This window comes from Lipomyces chichibuensis (genome assembly GCF_038497645.1).
Source record: "Lipomyces chichibuensis strain CBS 12929 unplaced genomic scaffold V1513scaffold_33, whole genome shotgun sequence".
Taxonomy (NCBI): Eukaryota; Fungi; Ascomycota; class Lipomycetes; order Lipomycetales; family Lipomycetaceae; genus Lipomyces; species Lipomyces chichibuensis.
In genome coordinates, this window is record NW_027117485.1 from 131470 (window position 1) to 157954 (window position 26485).

Below are 26485 nucleotides of genomic sequence, written 5' to 3' on the forward strand. Positions count from 1 at the left end.
TTATCAGGGTTGGGCCTTCCCAATTAATTTCTGGCCCGATTATTCCAAGCACAATATAAGACCACCGCGCATCTTTGCCGCGTATTTGCGTTTAGAAAGCCCAGTGCCTACTCACTTCGAACAGGTCTATCTCGCAGTTTTAAATTGCCGTCGTGTTCAGTGACCAGCATAAACAATGGTCGCGTCCTGGGAAATGAAGGCTGCTGCGAAGCGTGCCAAATTGGCCGCCTCAATTCCGAAGGAATATATGATTCCGGAACATGATTTGCCTCCGGGCGATCGTTTGGACGTTTCTCAGGCTCCTAAAGAGCTTCTTTCTACGGAAGTTATTGAAATCACTGAGCTGACCGCTACCGAGATTGTCGATGCTATCGCTAGGGGCAAATACACTGCAGTCGAGGTTACGACCGCATTCATCAAGCGCGCAGTCCTCGCACACCAGTTGGTATACTGATTTGTGCACTCTGGCATATGTAGATGATTGATACTGATGTAATTGAGCCGTAGTTGAACGTATTCACGGAGTTCTTCCCTGAGATTGCTCTCAAGCGCGCAGCTGAGCTCGACGAGTACTACAACTCCACTGGCAAGACTATCGGACCCATTCACGGTTTGCCAATTTCTCTCAAGGCAAGAATTTGGACGGTTTAAATGAAATCGGGTCATTGCGTCACTAACGAGGAAAATTTAGGATCAATTCCGTGTGAAAGGCGTGGAGACTTGCATGGGCTACGTCTCGTGGATTACTAATGAGCCCGAGAAGGAGAACTCCGTATATGCTCACTACTGATGTCTACTGCTTTACAATATGATCTCTAACAAGCTCTATCCTAGACAATTGTCGATCTTCTGCTCAACGCCGGTGCTGTTTTCTTCGTTAAGACAAATATCCCTACCAGCTTGATGGTGAGCAAGTGATATTTGCTATATTTTTGGATAGATTTTAATTGAGATAGGCAGCCGAGTCTCGAAACTGCGTTTTTGGGCAGACAGTGAATGCTCACAACCGCACCCTTGCTCCAGGTGGTAGCTCTGGTGGTATGTGCCTTGGCTTAGGTCTAATGCCGAAATGCCCTAACGTTCAGTTTAGGTGAGGGCGCCATTATCTCAATGAGAGGCGCAACTATTGGCATTGGCACGGACATTGGTATGTATTTCTAAGCTTCTGATGCTAGAATGTGATTGCTGATCAGGATAGGAGGATCAATTCGCATCCCCTCGTCGTTCTCTGGTGTTTACGGTTTGAGACCCTCGCACGAGCGATTCCCGTACTTGAAGGTTGCAAACAGTGTAGGTCGCCCGTCTTCCTTCATTAGAACATTCACTGCAATTGACTAGCTAACTATGGATGCAGTTAGAGTTTAGCGAGTCTATCGTGTCAGTTGACGGTCCCCTGGCAGTTTCTCTACCTGACCTGACTCTTTTCTCCAAAGCGCTTCTTGCTCAAGAGCCATGGAAACATGATCCACGTGTGCTTGCTCTTCCTTTCAAGGACTATGAAATCCCGTCTCGACCGCTAGTGTTTGCGATTGAGTCCAATGACGGCCTTGTCACTCCTCATCCGCCCGTTTTACGAGCCATTAAGACTGTCACGGAGGCTCTTAAGAATGCGGGCCACGAGGTTTTTGAATTCAAGCCATATAATCCTGACGAGGGATGGAGTGTGGTGGTATGTAATATAGAATCAAATAATATTTATGCTAACAACAAATCGAGTTGCGGGCGTTTACCGTCGATGGTGGAGAGAATATCCAAGGCGACCTCGACAAGTCTGGTGAACCAGGTATCCCAGATATCCAAATGTTCATCAAAGGCTTTAAGGCTCTTACGATGTCTGAGCTGTTCACGTTCAACAAAGACAAGCTCGAGTATAAGACCGCATTTTTGGAGTATATGAACGGCGTTCGCTCTCCGAGTGGTAAGAAGATCGACGCCTGGATTCGACCGACCACTGTGAGTGCCTCGGTCCCGGCTGGTCAGCTGAAGATTCGCTATCTAGGATACACTGCGCTACTGAACTTGCTCGACTACACGTCTGTGGTGATTCCGGTCACCAAAGCCGACCCTGCGATTGACGTCGCGGCACCGGCACCAGGTAATGGATTGTTTAAGGAGATTGAGCAGAAATTGTGGGAGGATTACGTTCCCGAGGACTTCACGAATGGTCCGGTCGGCATTCAAGTCATTGGAGGCCGTTTGGAGGAGGAGCGGATGCTGGCAGTTGCGGGAGTGGTCGACGCAGCGCTCAGGGAATAAATCGTGGCTGATAAGCCACTTTTCTCTAGCAAGGCGGAAGCAGAATATATCTGCAACTCTATTTGTTATGATATGTCAGCTATTTGAAGGTGTAGTAACTTGTAGTAACTTTAGAATATCTTTGTATACTTGTACCAAGGTTAGGGTTTTATGTGCTACCCGGCCTAGGCGGGGAAGAATTAGCCTGAGTAATTAGGCAAGCACGTGGTATGATTTGTTTCGTGATTATTAGTCAAGTTCACATCTCAAAATATGGACCCGGAACATCTGTATGAACCCTTTATATTTTTACAAGCTAGACTATTTGCACTTGTTTTGCATACTGTCATTTTCGTCATCTCCGTGATGGTTGTGTTCCCGAGGAGTGTTTGCACTGCACACTCAGAGTCTGTGCTTTCACTAGCTCGCCGCCTAGCGCCATCATTATTATAATAATAAACACCTGGGCTCATCCGCTCTTTAGATTGCAAACCACGGATATTTGTCTACTACACTCATGAGGACCCTCTCTATCTTCTCCAGTGTAGGCGTGCTCGCTTTGGCGACTGTCTCTACTGGCTTCGAGGCCACAAACACGTATATTATTCCGTCGACTATGGTCTCGTCTGGAGTCACTATCCAAACTAATGCCGCTGACCTCTCGCCCTTTGATGGACCCAAAATCTCCGCTGTCAATGGCTCGTCCTTCGACTGGTGGTACTTCGATGTCGTCTCGCCAACGGCCTCTATCACGATCTCCTTCCAGACTGGTACTTTCGATGCTTTGGGGTACCCGGGCTACAATGTGCCGTATGCAACATTCTGCAACGTCGCTGGTATCTATCCTAACGGCAGCACATTCTCTATTCCCGTCGTTCTCGCCGGTCCGGCCATCATCACTACCGTTGGGGACGGTGCCTACGGCAACTGGACTGGCTCAGGTTTTTCGTTCTCTGGTACTCCTGATCTTTCGGAGGTCACTGTCAATCTCGAGGCTGCTTTGTCCTATGGCATCGAGGGCATCATTACTTTCAAATCAGTATGTACTCAGACGCTCATTTATATTATTCGTTGACTAATGAATGTCAGATTGCGCCCGCACACTACGCTACCGGCCTGATATCCGACCGTTCATCGTCCGAGATTCTGTTGCCGCACTTCGGATGGGCCAATGCAGTCCCCGACTCAGTGGCCAACGTAGACCTTACGCTCTTTGGCGAGAAGTTCACGTTCTCCGGCCGGGGCTATCATGACAAGGTTTGAGCTGACTCCGTGCATTGACTAGTTTGTCGCTGACACCTCCCAGAACTGGGGCATGCTCCCTTTGCAGGATCTAATTAACAACTGGTACTGGGGACATGCAAAAGTCGGTCCATACTCGGTCGTCTTCTTCGACGCGCTCGACAAGAATAATGTCGAATACACCAGTGCGTACATCGCCGTCAACGGCGTCCCAATCAAGGCCGGTCCCGTTGCTATCGTCCGGCCGTATGGCAAGAACATCACGTACCCGCAGACGAAGCCCGCCACTCTTTTTGCAGGTTTGACCATTGAAATTGACGTCGGCGTCCGTGGTGTTTATGCCTTTAAAACAGTTTCACAGACCGTCTTGACGAGCACAGATAATGATGGATATGGTTACACTCGCGCGCAGGGAGTCATAATTGGTGGACCGGTCGGTGGGAAGCAGCACAAGGGTTACGGCCTTTGGGACTGGCAACACTTCTATAACTAGGCTGAAAATTGATAATGCAAAATGATTTTGGGATAGATTAAAGTCGAGAAAATCTTTCTTTGGTTACAGCTGCACATTCCGATATTTAGATTTAATGCCATCTCATTTAATGTTCAATGTCATTGGCAGCGAACTCTTTCTACTACGCCGTGAGATATGATAAAGGTTTGAATGGCTTACCTTACATACGCTCTGACCAGGCACGTTAAACCTAAAGAATGCTATAGTTATTAATAACAACAGCGCCGGGTAACTAACGTCCACGCCCCTTGTACGTCATAGTCACAACTCACAGAGTTTTCCCCATCTGGAGATGCGATAATCATGTTGTGATCTAGCGCAGTAACTTGGATTAAAGGTGAAAGTTATAATGGCCTCTTGCCTGAATAAAATGGTCTCTGGATTCAAAGAAAGCAGCATACCGTTTACTCAAAATATTTTCCGTATAACTAGACTATCTTCCCATGCACTATAGATAATGTTATGAGTGTTGTCGGACAGGTAGTCAATGTGCAAGTAATCTACTTTACTTATTAAATTTCACTGCACAACTCCAAAATCCCAAAATTAACTGCAAGATTCCATGCAAAGCATTGCGATCATTGTCGGTCGTCCCTCACCTAACTAATCATTCAGACTCCAAAATAATGCGACCTTATATTTTAAGCTTGCACATCTCTTCGAGTTGTCGTCATGAATATGCCCTGAATCAGGCAACAGTTAACACCTTCAGCCGCTTTGCGGGGTGGCTTAGCGCACACGTGGTGCCTAGCTTAAATTACCAGCAGGTAGAAGAAACTCATAAACCATCTTGCTTCTCCAGTTCGAGTTTATTTCCTTGTATCCTACCTAACATTAGTTCTTCTCGTACTCCATATTGCTAATCTAGATATACCAGTCGCAATGCACTCATCAGTAATTAGACTCAGTGTTATCCTGCTTGTCGCTATCGTAGCTATGCCATCCGGCGTCTCGGCCTTCGGTGCGGGAAACATCCCTTCTGTATCTGCAATCGAGGGAAAGAATTTTCGCCATGGTGATATCGAAGATACTCTGGCTACTGTGATCATGTCCGCCGGTGGTCTTATTAGCAAGCTTACTGGTGGTAAGAAGTTCAACGATATATCGATTAAGCGTGTATACTTCGTACGTCTCTCCCAGCATGACAGTCGCTAGGATTCGGTTCTAATGTCTTGCAGGGAAACTGGCTCCGTGACTATTCGCAGGTACGGTTGTTATTATGAGCGTACAAAGTCACGTGCCATTAACAATAATGCTATAGGCAGTAGATGTTGGAACTTTGAGCAGGGGTATCGGCCTGGACACTATCCGCGTTTTCATTTGGGTCCTTTCTTTCCTTGCATTTGGCTATGCGACCGAGGAGTTCGAAGTAACCAATAAGAGACTTGGGGTTTATCGACCTGAAGGTATACGAGGACTAGTGACAAGCTAGAGGTATATCGTTCTAACACTTAACGCAGAACACATTGACAATCCCAAGGTACTCTCGCCGGGAATTATTGTACTGTCTCTCAGCTGAACTTATACACGTAGGATTATGCCGATAACCAAGACGCACGGAAGTATGACCCGCGTCTTCGTGGTCCTGTCAATCCTCAGGAGCTTGGGATTGATCCAAATACCGGTATGAAGAACTACATCGCTAACGATCGCGGAGGATGGAGCACCTCCTCTCAATATATTCGATCGTCCCTTGAGCAGTCGATTCACTGTGGCCGTCTCTATAGTTCCAGCGGCAACAAGGCAGACCAGTATGAATCCCTCAGACTACTCGGCCAGGCATTGCACTGTCTCGAAGATTTCTCGGCGCACTCGAATTACGTCGAGCTGACATTACGGGAACTTGGGTATGAAAATGTGTTCCCTCATGTCGGCACCCAGACTGCGATTAATCTCAATGGAAAGCGAGTCTATCCGCTGATTACTGGTACATTTGGATCATTAGATTTTCTGCACTCCTTACTAGGCGAAGCGCAGGATCATCTTTCCCAAACTGAAGTGGAGGATCTGCACGAATCTCTGGAGCAGGGACGTAATAGTACGGATTCCTCAGATGTTTTGAAGGGACTATTATCTAAAGTTCCAATTTCCATTCCCTCCACAGCGCTTGCCCGTGAAGACCGCTATGCATCAAGTCGTGGTTTCGACAACGGCGATTACTCATCGAGCTACTACCAGGAGCCGCAAATGACAACTGATCTCGGTAACGAAATTGATCGACTGACTGCTGATTCTCGTGCATCTGCTCCTAATGCGAGCAATATGAACGTCGAGGAACTTGTTCAAAAGATCTACCCTTTCCTCGCCTTCCGCGACAAGATCATGAAAGCGATCGACGCGGGGTTGGAGAAAATCCCATTCTTGGATGCCTTGATTGACAAGATCAGCGACACCTTGACAATCTACGTTATGGGCCTGATCGCACCGTTTGTTACACCTCTAATCGAAGGTGTAGTTAAGCAAATGCAAAAGGGTTCTCAGTTTGCTGTCGAGAACAAGGACCAGGAGGAGGTGTGGCATGACCCGAACTCTGACAATCCTACTCACAGTTACCTCTCCAAAGATCATTTTTCGTACGTTCCATCGTTTTCTTTCGTTGAAGTCACTAAATCGCAATAGGTTGTACTTAAATGAACCAGCTGGTAAAGTTGCCAAGGAAGTAGTCTCGTACGTCGTCCCTCTCATTGTGCAAGCCTGGGAGAACACAGACGTCGACCCTTACGAAGTAGTGAACAAAGTGCTCAATGTTTTCCACCACCCTGCTCTCGCTAGAACAGAAATTCAACACCGCATGCGTCAAGTCGTTCAAACCTGGGTTGATGGCCTCGGTCACGACAAGAACAAGGTAATTAGTAGCCTTTCGTCCGACGGTGTCCTCAGCGGATCCAATCATGTTGGAGGAAAAGCGCCAGTAAGTGGACATGATCATGGAGTTTTGCCAAACCCGCACAGGGTCCAGCCCCAGTCGACGCAGCAATATGCCAGTAGCCACCAACCATCCAATTTTGTTTCAAGTGCCATTAACAAAGTTGCGCAGGCAGCTGGTGTCTCGGGATCACACTGGTCGTCACAGATTCCTTCTAATTTCCCCGGTGCCAATCTGCTGAATAGTGCATCTAACATTAACAAGCTGAGCCATCAATTTGGTTTGCGTGAGAGTGACTATGAATATACTGAATCACAGTCTTATGGCACTGATTTGAGGACCGGAGACAAATACGAGGCGCAGTCGAATACGGTGCAGAGTGATGACGGATACAGACAACAGCAGGAGTACATGACCGTCTCATCTTCAGGGCAAAACGCTAGTTATTACTCGCAGGAAACGACATACTCTGGGCCATCACGCGACGACATTTCCGGACATCCGGGACCATTGCTTTACGATGGCAGCCGTGGACGACAGCAGGAATTGTCCTATGGCTTCGATAATTTGCAAATAAATGACGATCATTCTTCTGGGTATCAGGGTGGATACGGCGAGCCGGCTCGTCACTATGGCCGTAATGAATTTGGGGGAGATCGGCCTGGCCCAACTAGTGGATACGGACTCTCTGATGACTCGTATGGTGGGGAATACTACAGACCCCCAGGCGGTCCGTATGGAAATGGAGACGATCCCGCAAATTTGGATGATGGCTCTGGCCCTGGCAAATATGGCGGCGCTCCTGGAGATTTTACTAGACATTACGACGGTTCATATGGCAGTCGGCAACCTCCACCACCTGGTCAATCCCAGGGAGCCGAAGAATATTATCCGGACGAGCAGCAACCACCTTACACAGGCCGTCCAGCTCAAGACAGCCCATCAGGAGGAGGAGGAGGATACCCAGGATCAATCTATAACCGTGAGAGCGGATACTATTAATCTTACCCTCCTAACAATTTGGCAAGAAGTGATTGTAAATGATATCTTGGCGGAGGTTTGATGAAATATGTATCCCAAATCGCTAGTTATCCAATATATGCATGCAAAGAAAAATGGGATATCTAGAGCAACAAATAGCGATAGCAATCACCAGAATGGGCTCCACCCGATATACATTTCGCTTAATTTCCGGTTATCCGTGGCTTCGTGTAACAGACCGTCGACGTGTGCTTCAACACTCAGTGGAAAGGATTCGTCTGCAACCACGCCACGCAAGCGGCAATCAATTCGATAGAGAGCGTCTTGAGGAGATGTTGCTGATCCTTTATTGCTCGAGTTTGTCCTCCTAGAAGGGGTGCGCCATTCGAAGAGAGGGTCGTGGAGAAATGTTTCTAGCACTGGAACTACGAACTCCTCATTATCACGGAGGATTCTCAAGGCTATTTCACAGCAACGTCTGAAAGGACCGTCGTAGCCGTATGGACCGAATGCGTTTACAATGTTTTGAGTTAATCGGAACGGAACCCTTTCGGGGACGGCGAGATCAAGACCCTACAAAATTTGCCATTAGCGCTACTGTCATGGAATCATAGTACCATTACAAGTCGACGTACCTTCTCAAATAGGCAGCTGAAATCAACATGAACGAGTCTGCCCGTCCCTTCATGCAATAAAATATTTTCACAATGCCGATCACCAAGACCCAATATGTAGCCCACAACGGACATCACAGCCGCGGTTCTCGCGTAAGCAGTCCGGGCTTCGAGCCATGATGTTGGAGTCGGAAATACTTCGATAAACCATTCGTATAATACCGGAGGAAATCTGAGCCACATGTGTTATCATTAGCACATTAGGAAAGGAGACACAACTACTCACTTTGCTAGCAGTTTACGCTCGAAATATCTCAATCTATCCTGGCCCTTGTCCCATTGCTTCTTGATCTCACCAAACTAGATTGCAAATGATCCATCAGAAAATGCCGAATATGGCCAGGAAGGCGGGCTTACAGTGTAAACGATATTTCGTGCAGCGTAGCCGACTCTCAGAATGTCACGGTAGGTCTTTGTATCACTGACCCATTCAATCAATCCGGCCTCTTCATTCAGGACGGTAACTGAATAGGTTGTGATAGCTAGACGCCTGTCAGTGTCGTACTCGTCGCTTGATTCCAATCAAATAGCTGGACTCACACAAATTCCGCTTACTAGACTCGCGATCTTTTTCTAGCAACAAGTTGATCATACCGTTAAGTTCCATCATGCGCGCGTCTTTTCGTAGATCGTCGTTTGGCTTGCACAGAATAGGATACTCATTACCATCACTACCAAAAATACTAATCTTTTTCGGCTTTTGCAAGGATGTCATAACCTGTACCTTCGGAGAAAGAGCTACGCATAGATTAGTATTCTATATGTCCAAATAGAAATGTAATAAATACGCACCGTGAATGGTGACTTTTCGTGTGAACGCCATATGATCATCAGATGAACTCCATTTGTTCGGCCATCGAATAGTCAGATTCGACTGAACCGGTACAACGAGCATACAGGGCAAGCTCCTGATCAGTTCAGGCATAGTGCTCATATCAAGTTGCCGGTCGCTTGCAAAGCCAACGCCACAAAATTGCGTCAGGCATTCCATAAAATGGTTTGCATTCTTGATGTCACCTAAGAGCTGCCCTGACCGCCTTTGAGCTTGCAACTAAAGGGCCACATGTTAGAATTGAGCATACAAACGCGTCGACAAGTAGTACGCACAGTAAGCATTCGAACAATTTCTTTGCCTTTGGTTGCCCGTTCCTTAGCCTTCGATTTTGAAATAGCTAGCACCTGCCAGAGTGCATGTTCAGGATATTCCAATGCTACCGATACTAGAGCACCCATCAAGATCTTTGCAATCTTAACGCCAATGTCGAGCCTAGATATCATCTGCGCCAATGCGGTAAAAAACAAATATTTAGGCATCGCATTAAAGGTGTCCTGAATCAATGCCGTCATTTGCTCTAGATTGCGACTGCGTGATGCAGATGTATCCCTGTATACTCCTGTCAGCAGCAACTCAAAAGATTATAATTAAAACCACCATACTTTGCTTCGCTAGCTGAACCAGCATGTCGATATTCTTCGGTTGCAAAGTCCAACCAGATCGTCACCAATTTCGGTAGTATCTGATAAACATGCTTCACGCCCGTACGCAAAGCATTACAGTATGACTCACATATCTTCATATGGTACTCTCCCGTAATACTATTCATATAAGCGACCGAGACAGCTAGATATCACAAAATATTAATCATCAACTCACTAGGATCTATTCTGCTGTTGCGCTAGTAGGCTCTTCTGAGAATCTAATATTTTGACGTAATAGCGTCCCAAATAATAATGACCGCTTTCAAAGCTTGCGCAGGTGCCAATCACAGCCTCATATCTTTTAGATACCTTTGCCCAACTACCTTGATTTGCTTGGTCGAACCATTTGGCATAGAGCAAGACAGCCTGGAAACAGATTTAGTCGGCATATGCCATACAGGGAAGGCTGGCGAAGACAGACCTTGGCTCTAGAAAGGTTTTTGTGTTGACCATCGGGAATGTTCGATAATGCATCTAGATCTCGCATTGGGCTAGATGACATCGATGAAGAAGGCATCACAATCGTCTCAAGCTTTTTCAAAGCTTGTCGGCGCTGTCCCTCATTCCATTGAATCCGAGATTGCTCAATTACCACTGACGGGGAGTCATGCTTGGAGGCGCCTAATACGAAAGAATACGCTTGATCGTATATCCCGGTCTTTCGTGCTAATTTTGCTTTTTGAAGCAGAACAACTAAATCGTCGTCACCTGAAAAGGAGGTCCTAAAACGTTTTAGAACAGACAAAGTACAAGATAAGGACAACGTACTGCATTAAACCGATAACAGCTCTTCGTAAGTCCATAAGATATCTGTTCTCTCGATAGGATCCACTATCCATCTGAGTCCTTTGATTCATGTAGTGCAACTGCGTTGCAAAATTTGTCTTGAGTTTTAAGCACGACATAACCATTGACTCGATATCGGCAAGAGCATGCAGTCGGAAGATAAATTCGTGGCTAAGCTTAGGAGATGAAGATTCAAACATCGCTATTTCATTTGCGACGTTCGAACGAGCCTCTGACAGGGTCTGAAATAGTCCGACAATGTCGCCTGATCGAATGCAGGTCAAAGCCTTTCCAACGCTATAATCGAAGGTCGGTTTAGTAGCTTTCTGAATCCAGTATTCGACGCTGTTCCAATTACCCAGCACCCAGGATGCCTCAATACCTAGATCTATCAATTGCTTAACCTTGTCTCCATCTCCGGGTTCGGTGATATCCAGTCGATGTAAAATCGCATCTAGACCAAGATACACGTGTCAGAAATTGTGCGGGGTATGGTTCCGTAGCAACTAACCATATTCATTTAGCTCGCGTAAGCACACGAGCAATCTTGATTGCATTTCAATATCATCTGGATGATCGCGAACACAAATCTCATAGCAGTTTCGCGCAAGATCCCATCTTCCGGCCGCTTCATGCTCCTGTATTTGCTGTTCTAAATCGGACGATAGCAATAGCGTCGAAATACCCTGAATGGCATCTGGATCCTCTAGCTTTGTATATATCTGTTGCAGCTTTCGATATATAGCTTCGGTTTTGTCGTTGTCGGCATTTTTAGCTGCCTTGATTTCTCGCAAGTATTGCTCATAATAAAATAATGACCGCGCATACGATTGAGACTCAAATGCTCGTTCACCAACAACCTCGCCAGGAATGCTGTTCATTAGACGATCCGAATAAACATTTTGCGTCGATAGTTGTTCCTCCGCATTGTCGCCTTGATCAATTACGCGATCATTCCGACGAGTTACTTGAAGTAATGCAGCGTTCTTCTTCCGTCGAGTCCGCTGCCATCGGCTGTTGTAGTCGAGTATCGAAAACACCGTCTATATTTGTTAGCCAATCACCAACAGGGTCAATAATAAACAGGGGTCATACTTGGTATGACAACCTTAGATCCTCTCTCTGGAACTCCGCGGGCTCGGCACCTGTGTTCAAAACAGCCAATATCTCATGTAGGATATCGTCTCGTTCCTGGCTTGTGCCTTTGCTAATGACATGCTGCACCATAAATGGAAGCAAGAAAATTGCAATAGATAAATCCTGGTTGTTGATGATCTTCGAAAATATAAAGAAAATGTCGACATCTTGCGAGACACTTTCAGCAGAGGTAATGCTTTGCAAGGCAGATTGCAGCATGAGAGAAGCTCTGCACAGAAGATCTAATGTGAATGTTTGTAACCAAGTTTTATGATCGTGTGTTCGCTTGAAAATGGGATATCGTTGTAGCCCGGTCAAGCTGCTACTAAGATCATATCTGGAAGTCAAAAATGGTGTGAGAGTAACTTTAGACGCCTCGCTGAGCCCTATCCATTTCATATATGATTTTTGTCCGCCAGCTGGAGTAACCGTCGTTGGATTGAGACCACAAAATTTGAGAAGCTGCTGCATAGCATATGCCAAAAATAATTGCGCCTTCGTATCAGTAGAAGATCTAAATGCGGGTACCAAGTACTGGTCCAGGAATATTAGGACAAAGTCAATGTTTTCGGCGTCCTCTTCGAAATTGTACACGACAACAATTCCTTGAACGTCCGAATGATCATTTAGCTTGCTTGTATCGGGGGAGCCAAGCCATCCAATGCATTCCGCTGCTAATTTTGCGATTTCGATTTTGTTGTCTGTGTATCGATGACATACGTTCAAAAGGGTGCGAAATATGTCAGTAATATTCGCATCGGGTGAGCTTAACAGCGACATAGAATACAATAAGAACTGCTTTTCTATCAGAAAAGACCGAAGTTCCAACAGCGCTTCGTGAACAACCGCAAAATTTTCATGCCTGCATCTCTCCGTGAGGCCCAGCAGTTGACTGAGATCGCTAGACACTGGTCGAAGTTTCCGTGTCATGGTAGACACAATTTCTTTGAGTTCTGGAATCGAATCTGATCGAGACGGTATCTCCGTAATTTTGACAAGCTGCAGAACGCCCGTTTGAATAACTAGTTCAAGCATGTTCCTCGCCACCGTCTTCGACCTTGAAGAAAACATATCCCAACAATTGAAGGTAACAGACACAGTCAGTTGCAATAATTTTCGCACATCGTTGTTGGCGAAATACCTTATCATGTTCATCCACGCTAATAATGCCGCCTCTTGAAGAATAGGATCTTCCAGTGATGACTGAAGGCAAGAGCAGATCTGGGGAATAGCTGCCACGGCACGTTCTCTAGCAAACCGAATTGTCGCGGCGATTCCTCTCAAACATTGCAATTTCTCCATCCAATGTAACTTCTTGTGTACGTTATATAACATATCGGAAAAGCGAGAAAATATTCCTAATATATTCTTGCTGAAGAAATTCTCCAAATGTGACATCATTGGCTGTGATTTCGACGAATCAACCTTATAATCCAAATCAGCGATAAGACTAATAGCTTTGAATGCAGCGATTTCAATCTCCGGTTTTTCGATGTCGGTATTACTATAGACTTTCAGGACCTCGACTGACACTACTATTAAGTCCGAGCGAATGAGATTAGGGATAGATAGTCGTGCAAAGTTCTCTGACATTTCAACTAGACAGCTTACAGCCTCCCGTATCGGATCTTTAACATCTCTCGTCAACAAAACGCCGAGAATGGCGTACATATTTTTGGTGCAGATATCGAAGACACTCTTGCGCTCGATATCGGCTATATATTGAACAACAGCCTTTCTTCGCCATTGAACAAGATACGGAATGGTGTATTCTTGTGTGCGTGTCAAGAAAGTATCAATCGACACTTCGAGGAGGTCTGCAAAGGTACGCATGAATGGACTGTTCGGAGTGAAATCTTTCACGATGTAAACGCTGACTGTTGACCAAAATGGCGCCATGAACTGCCACGTTGACAGACCTTTCAACGCCGCTAACGATCTCAGCTGATTATTGGTCTTATTAGCCTGGTCAGAACTGAGAAATAGGAGGTGTAACTAACCTCATGAAAGGCCAGAGAGACATCGAACGAATTGTCACTGCCCAAATAAATCATTAGTTTCATGACCATATATGTCAGCTCGTCTCCCTCAGATATCTTCGCCATTTCACTCCAAGCCATTATTGCTGCTTCCGAGAGATATTTCTCAGTCGTGGACATTTCATGAAGGTGTGCGACCATATTAAACACATGATACTTGGTAGTCGTCTGGTCTTCCAGCGTCGCGTTAGTATCTGCATCAAGGACCAAAAGCGCAAGTACCCGACTAATATCAATCATTATCTGAAGTCGCTAGTTGACTGGTAACATATAATATACCTGGCGGCAATCCTCGATTCCCTGCTCCCGCGGCTTTGCAGCATAGCATAACACCACCTTCTAAGAACTGCGTCATGGGTTGGTGATGGCTGAAAATGGCTTAAGATCCTCCGTAATGATAGTAAAACTAGCGGACCAACTCTCTCTGACCGGGAAACGAATTCCAACGCTGCGAGAGTTTCGATGACTTGCAGCAGCTCAGGCCACTGATCTGTCCTTAAAAAATTCCGTTTTAGCTGTCGACTATCACACACGGGACAATAGAGATCACGCCGAATCTCGAGGCAACATGACTTGATGCATGGCAGCAGGCCAATAGCTTGGACAATTTCGATCACTTGCAATTCCTTCAGTGCCGCAAACTGCGAGGATCTGTTTTTACTTATTAACATATTTATAATGGCGATCAATAACAAAACCATACTTCAGGAAGTCCACAAAAGCAGTAAAGTCATGGACGACCTTGCTGCCACGTATCGCGTCAAAACAGAGTGGAATTCGGCTTTGCACTGTAGCAGCGATTCGATCTTCAATGCTTGCGTCCTCAAATTTCATTCTGAGCGGCCGCTTCCCAAGTAATTTGCTTGTATCCAGATCTGGCATAAGCAGGCCATCGGATCCGTTATCTGTCGGCTCATGTATGGAGGCTGCCTCATCATCGTCCTCAGCAGGTGTCATTCCGCTTAGCCGCGCAACGTTTGAAATAACCGCACCCAATTGGCTATATCAGGTTTGGCTGCCACGGCGAGAACCTTCTGGACGAAGTATTAATCGTTTAGTAAGATTTAAACAGATGTTAAACTAGATGTTGCCAAAAACGCAGCGCGACGCGAGCTTAACGCATCACGAGCTCAAGGGTCAACAAAAATTTCAGGGGTACCCTTACCCAAGTAGATGTCGTATTCGGTGTCTCCCGAGATGTCGTATTCGACCCGAATAGGTGCCGATACGTCAAATTGACGCAGAAAGCCCAGAGGATAAATAGTGTGAACAAAGATGTCGGAAACAATGTCTAATGGGCATCCACTAGCCCGACATGGTTAAAGGGTATGCTTTCAATGACATAGATGCATGGCCAGCTGTATCCAGCTCGCTGAATACGAGGCTCAATACGAACACTAGCAAGCCTGACAGATGGCAGCAAAAGAGCCGAGGTGGCCCGTATTGGCTTGCGCCGCTCGACCTGACCCTGACTGGCACCGAGATTACCACAACATAAACGAACTACTACTGATGTTGATACGTCCCAACTAACTTAACATGTGTGATTTAAAGCTGCAAACGCCGCAACGTTTGCGACATACCGGCAGCAACTAGCTATCCCTTATTTGACAGATACGGGTCGCGTCAGAACGCGAACCCTCGAGGCCACGACTGGGGCATTTTGCGGCCCCGGCAGTTGCGAAGCCAAAGCCATTCAAATACAGTTTGCCCTGCTTCCATCTCTCTTTTGTACTGCGAACTCGTTTCTTCCGCCTCTTTTACTTTCTGTATTATTCACATTTTATTCTATCTATACTATTTCAATCGTATATAATCAAATAATGGCTACCGAATTCGTCCCTCAAAAGCAGGACCGCGCTCGGGACGCTCAGTTCAAGACTGCCTTGCACGGCAAGAACTCTACCTCCAAGACGGGTTTCGTTGCTGCTATCAGCAAAAACGCTGACGCCCAGAAGGCTGCTGTAGCTGAGTACTTCAAGCACTGGGACAACAAGCGGCCGTCTACCGAGACAGAGGACGACAAAAAGGTGCACATTTAAGATGCTTGTGTTGGAGTTGCCGTCGGGTGAGCTAACGTTCAATGGAATATAGACGCGACTTGAGGAATACGCCTCGCTCACCAAGCACTATTACAACCTGGTCACTGACTGTACGTGCTGTAAAAGTTGAACATGAGCATATAGATTAACATGCTTCAGTTTACGAGTACGGCTGGGGTACCTCCTTTCACTTCTCTAGATTCTACAAGGGCGAGGCTTTCAGACAGTCCATTGCCAGGTATGTCAATTCAGGCCCGATCGGGATATCTATAGAGGAAAATTTGCTTATCATTGTAGACACGAACACTATCTTGCTCTCAAGATGGGTCTTACCGCGGGCATGAAAGTACTCGATGTTGGCTGTGGTGTAGGAGGTCCAGCTCAGGAGATTTGCAGATTCACTGACTGCAACATTACCGGGCTGAATAACAATGACTACCGTAAGCTCTCTACCAACAAGATTCTGGGATACATTCTAACAGCATGCAGAGGTCGAGCGTGCCAACCACTACGCAAAAAGCCTTGGCCTTGCGGACAAGCTCAACTTTGTGAAAGGTGATTTTATGCAGATGGACTTTGAGCCGGAGACTTTCGATGCTGTCTATGCTATCGAGGCAACTGTCCATGCTCCTGTACTTGACGGTGTCTATGGTGAGATTTACAAGGTCTTGAAACCCGGCGGCACTTTTGGCGTCTACGAGTGGGTCATGACTGATAAGTATGATGAGAGTATCCCACTCCATAGAGAGGTGTGCTACGGCATTGAAATCGGTGACGGTATTCCCAAGATGTACAAAACCGAGGTTGCCGAGCAGGCTCTGAAGAATGTTGGCTTCGAAATTGTCCACCAGGAGGACCTTGCAGCAAGGCACGACGACATTCCGTGGTACTATCCGCTCTCTCCCGAGTTCAAGTACTGTCGATCGATTGCTGACCTCGCAACTATATTCCGAACCAGCTGGCTAGGCAGACAGGTCACGATGAAGGTCGTCGGCCTCTTGGAGAAGCTCCACATTGCTCCTGCCGGCTCGCAGAAGGTTACGGAAGCTCTTGAGGAGGCTGCTGTTAACTTGGTTCTTGGAGCTAAGGTACGTTTATATTGGAGCGTATATCACTCTTCGCCAACTAACTGTTTGCTGTAGTTAGGATTATTCACCCCTATGATGTTGTTCATTGCGAAGAAGCCCTTGTAAATTAGTTGGGTTGTTTGCAGTGATGGGAGATTTTTGACCTTGTAAACTATTAGATATGTGGGTTGTACTATGATATGTGCCGACTATAATATTATCCTCTGCCAAGGCTACTCTTTCCACTTAAATTTTAACGACGAACTCATTCCGATACCAACCCACAATGGCGCATGATGGACCACTTCAATTCGTTGATTCCGACCATGGTCTTGTCTGACGTGACGATGATCTCGTCTTTGTAGTACTGTTCACTAGCGCCCATCGCGCCTTTCCTCGACGCCTTGGAGAACCGCATCAGCATGTCCAGCACATGTTCAGGATTTGTCGACCTGGCGCGATCAAATTTTGTGCCGATGATCTGCCACGGGATACCGTAGGTGTCTAGTAACGCGATCACTTGCCTGTCACTAGGCATTTCAAGAACGCGGGAGTCCATCAAAATATAGACCATTTTTAGATTAGCGGCGGTGCGCAGGTATTCTAAAATAGCGTCGCCTTGCTCGGTTGTTGAGCCGTAGCCATAGCCTGGCAGATCGGACATGATCAATTCGCGGCCAGGTTTGCTACCAACGCCATAGAAATATATCTTGCGAGTGAAACCCGGCTTCTTGGACGGCTTGATTATCTTCATTTCTGGCATCAGTGCCTTCAGCAGAGATGATTTCTGGAAGAGCATGCAGTCAGTTCTCTGATGATGGAGAACAAGGGACTAACTTACGCCAGCATTCGTTCGTCCTGCGAATGCGACCTGCTTATGATTAGCCATCTCAGCCACCATGTATTGTAAGGAATCTCACTTGAGGAATTATTGTGTCAAAAGCCGCATCATGTAAAGACGCAGACCCGGCATGATAAATCTGTGACTTCTCGAAAAACCGCTTGGCGAGTGCGAGGTCATTTAAGGCCGGTGTCCGATATCCTATTCGCAGTGCGTACCTATGTTTGTCTTTTTTCTGCAGCCGACGGTTTCCGGCGTCATTTTTATTGCTGCCACTTTTTATTTTTGTGGAATCTTTCAGCGTCCAAGCCCCTGTTGTGGAGAAGGTCAATGATGCTGGAAATGATATCGAGATCGCAGGAACTAGACGTCGAAACACTGCGCTTGCGGAACAGGAGTTATATGTGGACCTTCTTACTGTTCGCCTAATCATACCAATAAATCTCCAGTAGATCAAACAGATCCGGTCGGGTGCCAACTAACAGATCCAACACGCAGTCGACCTAAGAAATTTGACAGTAGAGACCCAACCCCGGCCCCTGAATTTTTAGTTTGAATATTATGACACCTCGCCGCAGAATTCTCGTCATCCAAGCGTGCGAACAATCTGAGATCGTCGCATTCTAACTGTATCGCAGCCCCTTGTCTAATACCATGGATACACCGCAGTCGCCACCGCCAAAGCCAGAAGGACTGTCGGTGGCAGCCTTTACGGAGGCGAAAGCAGCACTAATGCTTCCCCCGCCACCACCGACAACCAAGATTGCGCGACCGAATATCGCCCTAGAGGAGGACACATATGTATCCTCGATCTCGAGCATTATTGAGCGGGATTATTTTCCGGACCTGGTGCTTTTGAAGTGCAAGAATGCGTACTTAGATGCCGTTAAAGACGGTGACGAGCGCCTTGTAGCCAAACTGAGGAGGAAATTGGAGCGGCTGAATAGAGTCGATGGAGTGGCGAGGGAAGAGGAGTTAGTGAGAAAGCGGAAGAAACGGAGGCTGGACGATCTGCGGAGACGCGAAGCTGGTTTTCGCGCCGAGACACCTACAGTTGCAGATGGCAGAGCGGATACACCTCGTTTTTACGATGGAGACTCTGTGTACGGGAGCGAAGATAGTCCCAGCAACTCTGACTACTCCGACGATGATGAGCTTGACTGTCAAAGTGTAGCTGGCGGGAAAAGTGAACGAGACTCCGAAAATGTGAATACGAATATGTCGCTCAATGGTTTTCAGGCAAAGTATACATCTGAGGACAACGAGTCATTCCATAAGATCCTGGACGAGCGAAATCAGAAGAATAGAGAGAAGTATGCGTGGCTATGGAACGGGAATAAGATACCAGGCTACCGTGGTACTGAGTATCTCGAGTGGCAGAGATCAATTTCGAAAGATCAGGACGTCGCCACATCGTCATCCACAGCCTTGACGATCGCCAGCAAAGATCAGCCATCGTCAACATTGGCACTAATACTGCCTGATACGCGACCTCCAAAACCGGATACATGGAAGTCGAAACCCAAGAACGAACTTATTTTCGGTCCCGATGCGGGGAAGTTATCGACTGCGGCATTACAATCAGCGCGAGCCAAAGTAATTCAACGTGTGAACACGCGCTTCGTCCCCTCGGAATCGGTTGGGCCACACAGCATTAACCTGTTGAGTCGCGCGCCGTCGCCGGCAACGTCGGACGGCTCATCGGAAAGAGCTAGCACCCCAAGGGTTCAAGGATATTCGTTTGTTTCGGCGGCGCCGTCGCCTTCGCCTTCTGAGCTTGGTGCGCCTCCAATGACGTGGGGTGCAGTAGCAGCAACTCCAGTTGTTTCCAAGTTTCGGGTGGCAGAGACGCCTAAACGGGAAGAACTACACCATAAGTTGCTCTCTTCCATGTCGAAGAGAGCTGGTACACCTAGTTCTAACCAAGCACGTCCAGGTAGTGGGGTGCCGAAGTTTAAGAGTGTACCAGATGTGAAGAAGGCGATGCTGACCCCGGCCGGCAAGCGTTTACTCAGCAGCATTGTAAGTGCGAAAAAGGGAAGGTCGGATGTACAAGATGGAAGTGAGACTAGTGAGAATGTTGCAACAAAGAGAGAAATGGCCACGCCTATGATTAGAAAGTAGATGTATGTATTCGCATAGATTCTAGTGTTACATCGGGTCCAGATATTCATCTTCATCGTGACGGCTATACAGTTATCCGAAGGATAGTTGCAGCCGTGGCTACATATCAAGCAATGGCGCCGGCTGAGTACCTTAAGTAATAATTAATACGGCTTAATGCGACAGAAGGCACGCCAGATAAAGGCAATAGCATGCCTTCAAACTCTTTGGTCTAGAAACTATGACACGATAGCGTCTATTATATTTTAATACTATCCAATTGGCTACATGCAGGTGAAGGGTTCAGAAATATCAGAAGGCAGTATTCTGATTAACGCATCTTGAGGGTGTCGCCGCACCCATCGAATATCATGCCAGAACTATAACTATGCAACTAAGATTTTACCTATTATACATCTGTACCTACTCCGATATTACCCGTCCATCGATCTTCAACTGCGCAATCTGTACATCTTACACAAACCAAATTCATATTTAGATCCAGTCTCTACAACAAACATGATTACATGAATGATTCGTAGCTGACCATAAACACTGAAAGCAGCCTCCTCCAGAGTAACTGTCAAACCCATTAACCCACAGCGACAGGTCGGATGGACATATTTTCCGTTGGCAGGAAAGAGGCAACGCTCCCTATCAAGATGCAACAAGCCTGAATACAATAGTTAATGTTATTGATATTGGTCAGGTTAGTCTGCGGTCAGGGGTTCAGGGGTTCATAGACCATCACACCGGGGCAAGTTTGTACCCGTGGTACCTGCCAGGAAGTGATACTGGACGAATACGCATTCATATTCAGCAACTACGACGTCAACAATGTGCGCCTCTAATTTAGGGCGTGCATCACCTGAAATTAACTTGGCACGATGAAATCATTGCGCACTGTATATTGTTTTCCTTATTCACTGAGCCATATCTTTCGATGAAGCGTCAGAGTCATATCGAGAAGACACTCGTCGATGAATTGCGGGATGTTTGCGATATTCACGCCTACGCGTCGGCCAGAAATTCGACTCGGCCATATCGACTGGCAGCCAGGTCTCGGTAATCCACTGACGCTCATCCACTGGTAAACCTTCCTCCATGATCGCATCGGACTCTTGCTCCGTGTACGCATCCGACTCCGACCCGCGTGCCCTGCAGAGTACAGCCGCCGGCCATATCTTTTATCTCGATATCGGTGTCGGCGCCAGGTTGATGTTGTCGAAGTTAGTGCGGTCACAGTTTATATGGTCATCGAGGACGGCACATGGTGCACGCAACTGCAGCATGAGTATGGCGGTCTCACGCGCGCGGAAAGCCCGCTTGTATGAAACAGAGATGCTGTGCTCCAGACGCATATGGGAGATGATGTCGTTTGGGGCGTATTCCTGGTTTACGCGAAGACAGACGTGGTAGTATCCGGCCGGCAATCTATGAAGAGCATGCCACGCTGTGGCGCGAGTGACGCTTGACGCAGGAGTGAGTGCTACGGTAGACCGGAATCACAAGCGGCGTTCCTTTCGATGGGCTTCCTTGCCGCAACAGAAGATTTTGGACACGACGAGTGCAGGAACCCGTTCCAGGCCGCGGTCGTTGCAGCGGATGGGGTAGCGTGTCGCGTTCGATTTCACGCATGTGAACTCCCAGTTCTCGCGATCTGCGAGTGCCTTGAGCAGTTGCTTAAGGTCTGCGCGGAACTCGAAGCGCATGCTGACGGCGAGCTCTGGGGTCGAGCGCTGATTGTGTTGCCGTAGTTGAAGCAGTTGCGGATGCTGAGTAGTAGAATCGAACATCGACTTAAGGGTAGCTGTGTAGAGGCGCTGACTGTCCTGGATATAGTAGGGAATTGAGACGGCTGTCGTGTCGGAAGAGCTGGCAGCCGGACATATGCTGGGCCAGCCGAGATAGGTGGCGGCAGTAGCGGTAGAGAAGTCCATGGCAGGAGTGAGAGATCGAGAACGAGACATGCCCAGGGCAGTAGCGCGCCTGGCAGTCCTTCCTGTTACGAGGCTGCTGTTGGAAGTATGCGACGGAGACAGGGTGTTAGCTTAAAAGTGCACAACGGGGATCCTGGAAGCGTCCTTTTCGACACTACAGATTTTTGCGGTGTCGTGTGCCTTACGAGTTTTCAATCGTTGCTGCCAAATATAACACGCATAATGTTATTTATCACTGATACGAATATTGCAGTGGCGGTGCAGTCTCGCCATTGTTCGTTATGTTTCCAATGAGAATTATGCGGAAGCGTCGAGATGAGAGCCGTCTCCATATAACAGCTAACGGTAGTTCTGCTACAGTCCCCATGTCCAACACAATTCTCTGTTCAACTTCAATGTATTGATTTCAGTTATGTCGGCTCCAATAACAATATAACATGGACATCCGACTCAAGCTACCGACTCTCAAGTAACGACCGTGTCGCTCCAAGTTAACACTACAAACAAAAGCTCGTGACACACAAGAAATTAATGCTACTCAAGACAATACTACCATTTCAATCCAAACTTCAATTCAAAGAGCTCCCAGCAATTTCCACATGTCTGACTACGCTCTCTCCTCTGCAGCCTTCTTCGCCAAGTCCAAAATCCGTCGCGGTCCCTTCACAGTCGCAAACGCAATCTTGCCCAGCGCACCCTCAACGACGTACTGCTCATGTTTAGGATGTGCCTTGGCCGCGGCAATCGCACGCTGCTGCATGCGCTGCATACTCTCCTGCTGTCGACGAAGACCATACCGTGACCTTCGGCCATACTCGTTCAGATACTTCTCCGCAATCTCTGTATTGCTCACTCCGCTCTGGCCATCCTTCGGACCGTGTAGAGCTGTGTACACTTGATAGTAAAAGTCCTCTGTGAACGGGTCCTCCGTCACCAGCTGCTGCAGCTGTATACGCGTAACATGATTCTTGTCTGATGATGTCATCAACCCGTTATATCGAGACAGTCCTGCCGCCTTCAACTCCTTAATCATCTCTTGCTCCGTTAACACAGATTGCTCAGGTGTCTCTTCTACTACGGGGTTTCCTTGCGCACGTGCCCCAGATGCAGATTGGCGTTGCGGCTGCGGCATAGATACTGGCGGGAGTCCTTGACCTTGCTGCTGGAGTTGTTGTTGTTGTTGTTGTTGTTGTTGTTGTTGTTGTTGTTGCCGTTGTAGCATCTGATAATAATCCTGTTGCTCCTGCATCGAAGGGGCTCTCAGCGTCCGCTGGCCTGGCATTGCAGACGGCACTTGCTGCCGGACCGGCGCGCCATCAGCATACACTGGTTCCGGAAACCGTCGCAGTTGATTGACCAATGGCGGCTCCATCGGTCCATTTGGGAACGAAGGCGGCATGCCGAACTGTGGCCCTACTAGTTGCACGCGAGGTGCAACCTGTCCGTACTGCTGTTGTGAAAGCGTAACTCTTCCCGATGGTGGAAATTGTGGCTGGGTACGCGGAGTGGGCATGACTGGCGGGAGATGTTGATGTGGCACCTGTTGCTGCTGTTGCTGTAGTGATGGCGCCTGTGCTCGAGTAGCTGCTAATAGCTGAGCTTCAACCTCTTCCAGGCTCAAAAATTTCTTCGGCTCTGGATGTTGTTGTTGCTGACCCTTCACCTGCGTCAATACTTGGTTGGCCGATGACATACCAGCCGGGCCCGACGTTGAAGATAGATCCGTTTCCCATAACGACGCCATCGGTTTCAACTCTGGAATCTCAAATATCTGCCGTTCCGTACTTCTCGCATTGCTAATCCCACTCACTGTGCTGCTAGCATATTGATTTTCTGGCGCTCTTTGGCTCGAGTCAACCTGCTGTTGTCTTCGCCGAGAAAACAAAATCTTCTCCTCTTCTTCAAGCACTGAAGCTGCCTTCGCTGTCTGCGCAGAGAAATCGAAATCTTTACCGACAGGCTCTGCAAAAGCACCGAAAGTCTCATCGTTTAACTCGTCATAGTTTTGATCCAAATCCTCAGCGAGGCCGTCATATGTATCCTCAAATTCGCCGCTATAGTCGCAGTCAGTTACAAAATCATCACAGTACATGCGCGGCCCCTTAAGCCAAACTAAGGCTGTTCGGTAGTCGAGAAGCCATCATGCAAAAAAACAATATGTTGCAACACATACTCTCCATTCTCGTCATAAAATGACGAATCATTCTCCCGTGTACTCGGATTTGCGGATGGATCAAATCCAAAAAACGACATCTCGAACTAGCGCTTTCTATCTTTGTAGATCCCGATGTGCTGTGCCAGCTATGTGTGTATATATCGGAGCTCACAAGATTTTCACTCTCCTACCGACTCTCGAACTTTTTCCCGCACAAATCGTAATACCTAATAACAAATTAAACAACAAAAACAACTTCGGATCGGCTCGAAGGATTCACCAATACGTCTATTATTGTTGTATTGCAAATGCTGTGAAGTATATTACTCCTATATATTTGGGCTCTTTAAAAGTCGGCACGTCTCTATGTGCGGCGGAGAAAGTCGCTTTCGTGATATCTGTGACTCGTGATTAATTTGTGATCGTCAAATCTGGTTGGTAAGTACGGTTGTGTGGGGTTCTGCTGCAAGCGGGAGCCGCACTATACTGCTAATGAAATTGGCTGAGTGGGATATGATCATTACTGAACGGGGAGAATTAGGAAGCAATTCTGGCAGTGATATGCATTCGCTTTAAGATATGATAGACAAATGCTGCGAGGAACTACTACTGGGCTGGACACGATATGGCAGCATCGCCTCGTAGGCGATACGATATCGTCAGAGGAAAATTTTTGGCGATATTATTTTAGGATTATTGCCTAAAATATCGCCTAAGACGATACGATATACGATATGATGGGTGAATATCGCATCGCATCGCCTCGCCTCAAAGCGCACGTGACTGAAGAAATCCATTCCCGTCAACAAAGAACTTCTCAGTTACTGCAATTCTATTGTTCAGGCCAAAGTCTTCCGGTACCTTTGGAGTAACTGGTGCAGACCAGAGTTCGGACTAGAGTTCGGAAATGTCGGCTCGCGGTGGGAGATCGCGTCACTGTCTGGCAGACCCAGCTCGGATGCCTTCCATTTCAATTTCGCGCTCAACGTGCGCTTGGAGAGTCACTGGCGAATTTTTAAAAAAAGATTATACTTTACATTTGGTTAGAAACAGACTTGATGTACTTTGCTACATTATTTGTAACGGTCTCGTTCGTTCTCGGATTCAATTGCATTTGCAGGTCGCTGCTGGACGCGAGAAGCCAAGCATTTATAAGGAATTCGTACATGTTTGGCGAAAGTGTGCAGAAGCTGTCGATCAGACCACTATAGACCAACGCGACGGTTGCTATTTTACTGACAAGGACAAATGGGTTTGTAGTTGGATTTATTTCAAGGGCGTCTGCCACTGATTGGATTCAATGACTTTGATCTAGCCGTGCCCGTGACTATTAGATCTGGCATCGAGTTGAGTGATTGTGGTGATGATGACACAGGACCATCGGCTATGCATAAGAGTTGGCATTTTTTCAGCTCTCGCAATCTGAGAATCCAGAGGTTACAGAGGATAACGATGAAGAGTCATTGGGCTTTTGCGAATTCTTCATTGGGCAACTGGTAATCTGTGTGAGACTAACCCAAGAATGCCACGGACATTTGTGGTTTGATCAGAAATCTTCAAGGACTTACAAAAAATTCAAGCGGTCCTATGAAGAGGATCTGGGGTCTTCAAGAGCAACGCAGGGCCATACGATGAGAAAGGCACCGAAATCATACTATATATGCAGCCTAATAATGATTACGGGAAGGAAAATTAATCATAGTTGGTACTACCACTTCAGAACAGTTGTTTGAAACAATTTTTCCTCTTCGATATTTGCTTTGCATCATCTTTTTCGTAATCGTATTTTTACCTTGCGAGTAGTACCAGAAAGTAGTAGTAAGAATGAGAATAATGTGTCCCGAGCCGGTCAGAAATAGTGAAAGCCTCAAACCGGAAACGGGGAAGAAGATCATCCACCGCGTAACTTGTATCTGGACTGCGGAGGGATCTGTTAGACATTGGATACACAGCTGCAAGAGATAGTGGGGGCCTGCCAGTTGACTGCGAACCTCAATGCCAACCTCAAGACGGTATATTGGTCAACAACATCGAGATTATATAAAGGGGGGAAGCTATGGTGGACTGCTGTCTTAATCCAGATTTATAGTCGTTATATGGCTTGTAGCGTTGTTTTGAACGCCACTGAAAGTAACAGCAATAACCATGTATACATATATCGATGATGCCCGTCAGAAAACCAGGAGAATCCATCTCCTGGAAACATATATTCAGGTGTTTTTTCGCATATTCCAACTTCCACGAGACCAAACAGAAATGTAATAGGGCCTTCCTGTGGCACTTCTGTTCGGAAAGAGGCAGCCGCTTTATCCTCAAGCTCCTGTTTCAAGAGTTCGCACTTGAATCGAGGGTCCAAAATCATTGCAATATAGTAAACATCGATT

General features: G+C 47.0%; 8 protein-coding genes across 8 annotated transcripts; 5 read left to right on the forward strand and 3 right to left on the reverse strand.

Annotated features, from left to right (window-relative positions):
* Positions 1-35: 35 nt before the first annotated feature.
* Positions 36-2515, forward strand: V1513DRAFT_450109 (amidase signature domain-containing protein). Its single transcript, XM_066898768.1, has 9 exons — positions 36-445; positions 508-630; positions 692-772; positions 835-906; positions 957-1038; positions 1091-1147; positions 1199-1290; positions 1355-1669; positions 1717-2515. The coding sequence occupies exons 1-9, from the start codon at positions 176-178 to the stop codon at positions 2254-2256; spliced, it is 1632 nt and encodes a 543-aa protein (XP_066751964.1). The 5' UTR covers positions 36-175; the 3' UTR covers positions 2257-2515.
* On the forward strand, positions 2516-4131 carry V1513DRAFT_403720 (uncharacterized protein). The gene is made up of 3 exons (XM_066895565.1): positions 2516-3274; positions 3325-3492; positions 3542-4131. The coding sequence occupies exons 1-3, from the start codon at positions 2753-2755 to the stop codon at positions 3968-3970; spliced, it is 1119 nt and encodes a 372-aa protein (XP_066751965.1). The 5' UTR covers positions 2516-2752; the 3' UTR covers positions 3971-4131.
* A 742-nt stretch (positions 4132-4873) lies between these two features.
* Positions 4874-7859, forward strand: V1513DRAFT_433112 (heterokaryon incompatibility protein Het-C-domain-containing protein; the record flags this gene model as incomplete). Its single annotated transcript, XM_066896432.1, has 6 exons — positions 4874-5116; positions 5140-5196; positions 5253-5397; positions 5452-5471; positions 5525-6564; positions 6611-7859. 6 exons carry the CDS (start codon positions 4874-4876, stop codon positions 7857-7859), a joined length of 2754 nt encoding a protein of 917 aa, XP_066751966.1.
* Positions 7860-8006: 147 nt separating this feature from the next.
* V1513DRAFT_383132 (uncharacterized protein) lies at positions 8007-14910 on the reverse strand (the record flags this gene model as incomplete). The annotated part of the gene is made up of 16 exons (XM_066895131.1): positions 8007-8411; positions 8474-8684; positions 8739-8812; positions 8870-8994; positions 9053-9250; positions 9305-9563; positions 9620-9896; positions 9950-10108; positions 10167-10357; positions 10413-10713; positions 10760-11231; positions 11289-11820; positions 11873-13858; positions 13915-14179; positions 14233-14604; positions 14657-14910. The coding sequence occupies 16 exons, from the start codon at positions 14908-14910 to the stop codon at positions 8007-8009; spliced, it is 6081 nt and encodes a 2026-aa protein (XP_066751967.1).
* Positions 14911-15603: 693 nt separating this feature from the next.
* Positions 15604-17298, forward strand: V1513DRAFT_450127 (S-adenosyl-L-methionine-dependent methyltransferase). Its single transcript, XM_066898769.1, has 6 exons — positions 15604-15983; positions 16048-16105; positions 16155-16233; positions 16293-16435; positions 16485-17083; positions 17138-17298. Exons 1-6 carry the CDS (start codon positions 15777-15779, stop codon positions 17186-17188), a joined length of 1137 nt encoding a protein of 378 aa, XP_066751968.1. The 5' UTR covers positions 15604-15776; the 3' UTR covers positions 17189-17298.
* Positions 17249-18522, reverse strand: V1513DRAFT_450131 (P-loop containing nucleoside triphosphate hydrolase protein). Its single transcript, XM_066898770.1, has 3 exons — positions 17983-18522; positions 17904-17933; positions 17249-17849 (listed from the first exon to the last, which is right to left on the reverse strand). The coding sequence occupies exons 1-3, from the start codon at positions 18334-18336 to the stop codon at positions 17328-17330; spliced, it is 906 nt and encodes a 301-aa protein (XP_066751969.1). The 5' UTR covers positions 18337-18522; the 3' UTR covers positions 17249-17327.
* V1513DRAFT_450133 (nuclear protein DGCR14) lies at positions 18358-20293 on the forward strand. The gene has a single exon (XM_066898771.1). The coding sequence runs from the start codon at positions 18558-18560 to the stop codon at positions 20025-20027; it is 1470 nt and encodes a 489-aa protein (XP_066751970.1). The 5' UTR covers positions 18358-18557; the 3' UTR covers positions 20028-20293.
* Positions 20294-22255: 1962 nt separating this feature from the next.
* V1513DRAFT_486396 (topoisomerase II-associated protein PAT1) lies at positions 22256-24471 on the reverse strand. Its single transcript, XM_066900497.1, has 2 exons — positions 24120-24471; positions 22256-24000 (listed from the first exon to the last, which is right to left on the reverse strand). The coding sequence occupies exons 1-2, from the start codon at positions 24197-24199 to the stop codon at positions 22554-22556; spliced, it is 1527 nt and encodes a 508-aa protein (XP_066751971.1). The 5' UTR covers positions 24200-24471; the 3' UTR covers positions 22256-22553.
* Positions 24472-26485: the final 2014 nt, after the last annotated feature.

What these genes read in the sequence shown, in the direction of transcription:
- V1513DRAFT_450127 (XM_066898769.1), top strand. Translation starts at nt 15,777, where the DNA reads ATGGCTACCGAATTCGTCCCTCAAAAGCAGGACCGCGCTCGGGACGCT. An exon ending in AGACAGAGGACGACAAAAAG is followed by an intron (nt 15,984 to 16,047) that starts GTGCACATTTAA and finishes AATGGAATATAG; the next exon opens with ACGCGACTTGAGGAATACGC. An exon ending in ACTTGGTTCTTGGAGCTAAG is followed by an intron (nt 17,084 to 17,137) that starts GTACGTTTATAT and finishes TGTTTGCTGTAG; the next exon opens with TTAGGATTATTCACCCCTAT.
- V1513DRAFT_403720 (XM_066895565.1), top strand. Translation starts at nt 2,753, where the DNA reads ATGAGGACCCTCTCTATCTTCTCCAGTGTAGGCGTGCTCGCTTTGGCG. An exon ending in GCATCATTACTTTCAAATCA is followed by an intron (nt 3,275 to 3,324) that starts GTATGTACTCAG and finishes AATGAATGTCAG; the next exon opens with ATTGCGCCCGCACACTACGC. An exon ending in GCCGGGGCTATCATGACAAG is followed by an intron (nt 3,493 to 3,541) that starts GTTTGAGCTGAC and finishes GACACCTCCCAG; the next exon opens with AACTGGGGCATGCTCCCTTT.
- V1513DRAFT_486396 (XM_066900497.1), bottom strand. Translation starts at nt 24,199, where the DNA reads ATGTCGTTTTTTGGATTTGATCCATCCGCAAATCCGAGTACACGGGAG. An exon ending in TTTTATGACGAGAATGGAGA is followed by an intron (nt 24,001 to 24,119) that starts GTATGTGTTGCA and finishes CTGCGACTATAG; the next exon opens with CGGCGAATTTGAGGATACAT.
- V1513DRAFT_450133 (XM_066898771.1), top strand. Translation starts at nt 18,558, where the DNA reads ATGGATACACCGCAGTCGCCACCGCCAAAGCCAGAAGGACTGTCGGTG.
- V1513DRAFT_450109 (XM_066898768.1), top strand. Translation starts at nt 176, where the DNA reads ATGGTCGCGTCCTGGGAAATGAAGGCTGCTGCGAAGCGTGCCAAATTG. An exon ending in ACTTGAAGGTTGCAAACAGT is followed by an intron (nt 1,291 to 1,354) that starts GTAGGTCGCCCG and finishes CTATGGATGCAG; the next exon opens with TTAGAGTTTAGCGAGTCTAT. An exon ending in ACGAGGGATGGAGTGTGGTG is followed by an intron (nt 1,670 to 1,716) that starts GTATGTAATATA and finishes CAACAAATCGAG; the next exon opens with TTGCGGGCGTTTACCGTCGA.
- V1513DRAFT_450131 (XM_066898770.1), bottom strand. Translation starts at nt 18,336, where the DNA reads ATGATTAGGCGAACAGTAAGAAGGTCCACATATAACTCCTGTTCCGCA. An exon ending in TTGACACAATAATTCCTCAA is followed by an intron (nt 17,934 to 17,982) that starts GTGAGATTCCTT and finishes AATCATAAGCAG; the next exon opens with GTCGCATTCGCAGGACGAAC. An exon ending in CAGGACGAACGAATGCTGGC is followed by an intron (nt 17,850 to 17,903) that starts GTAAGTTAGTCC and finishes ATGCTCTTCCAG; the next exon opens with AAATCATCTCTGCTGAAGGC.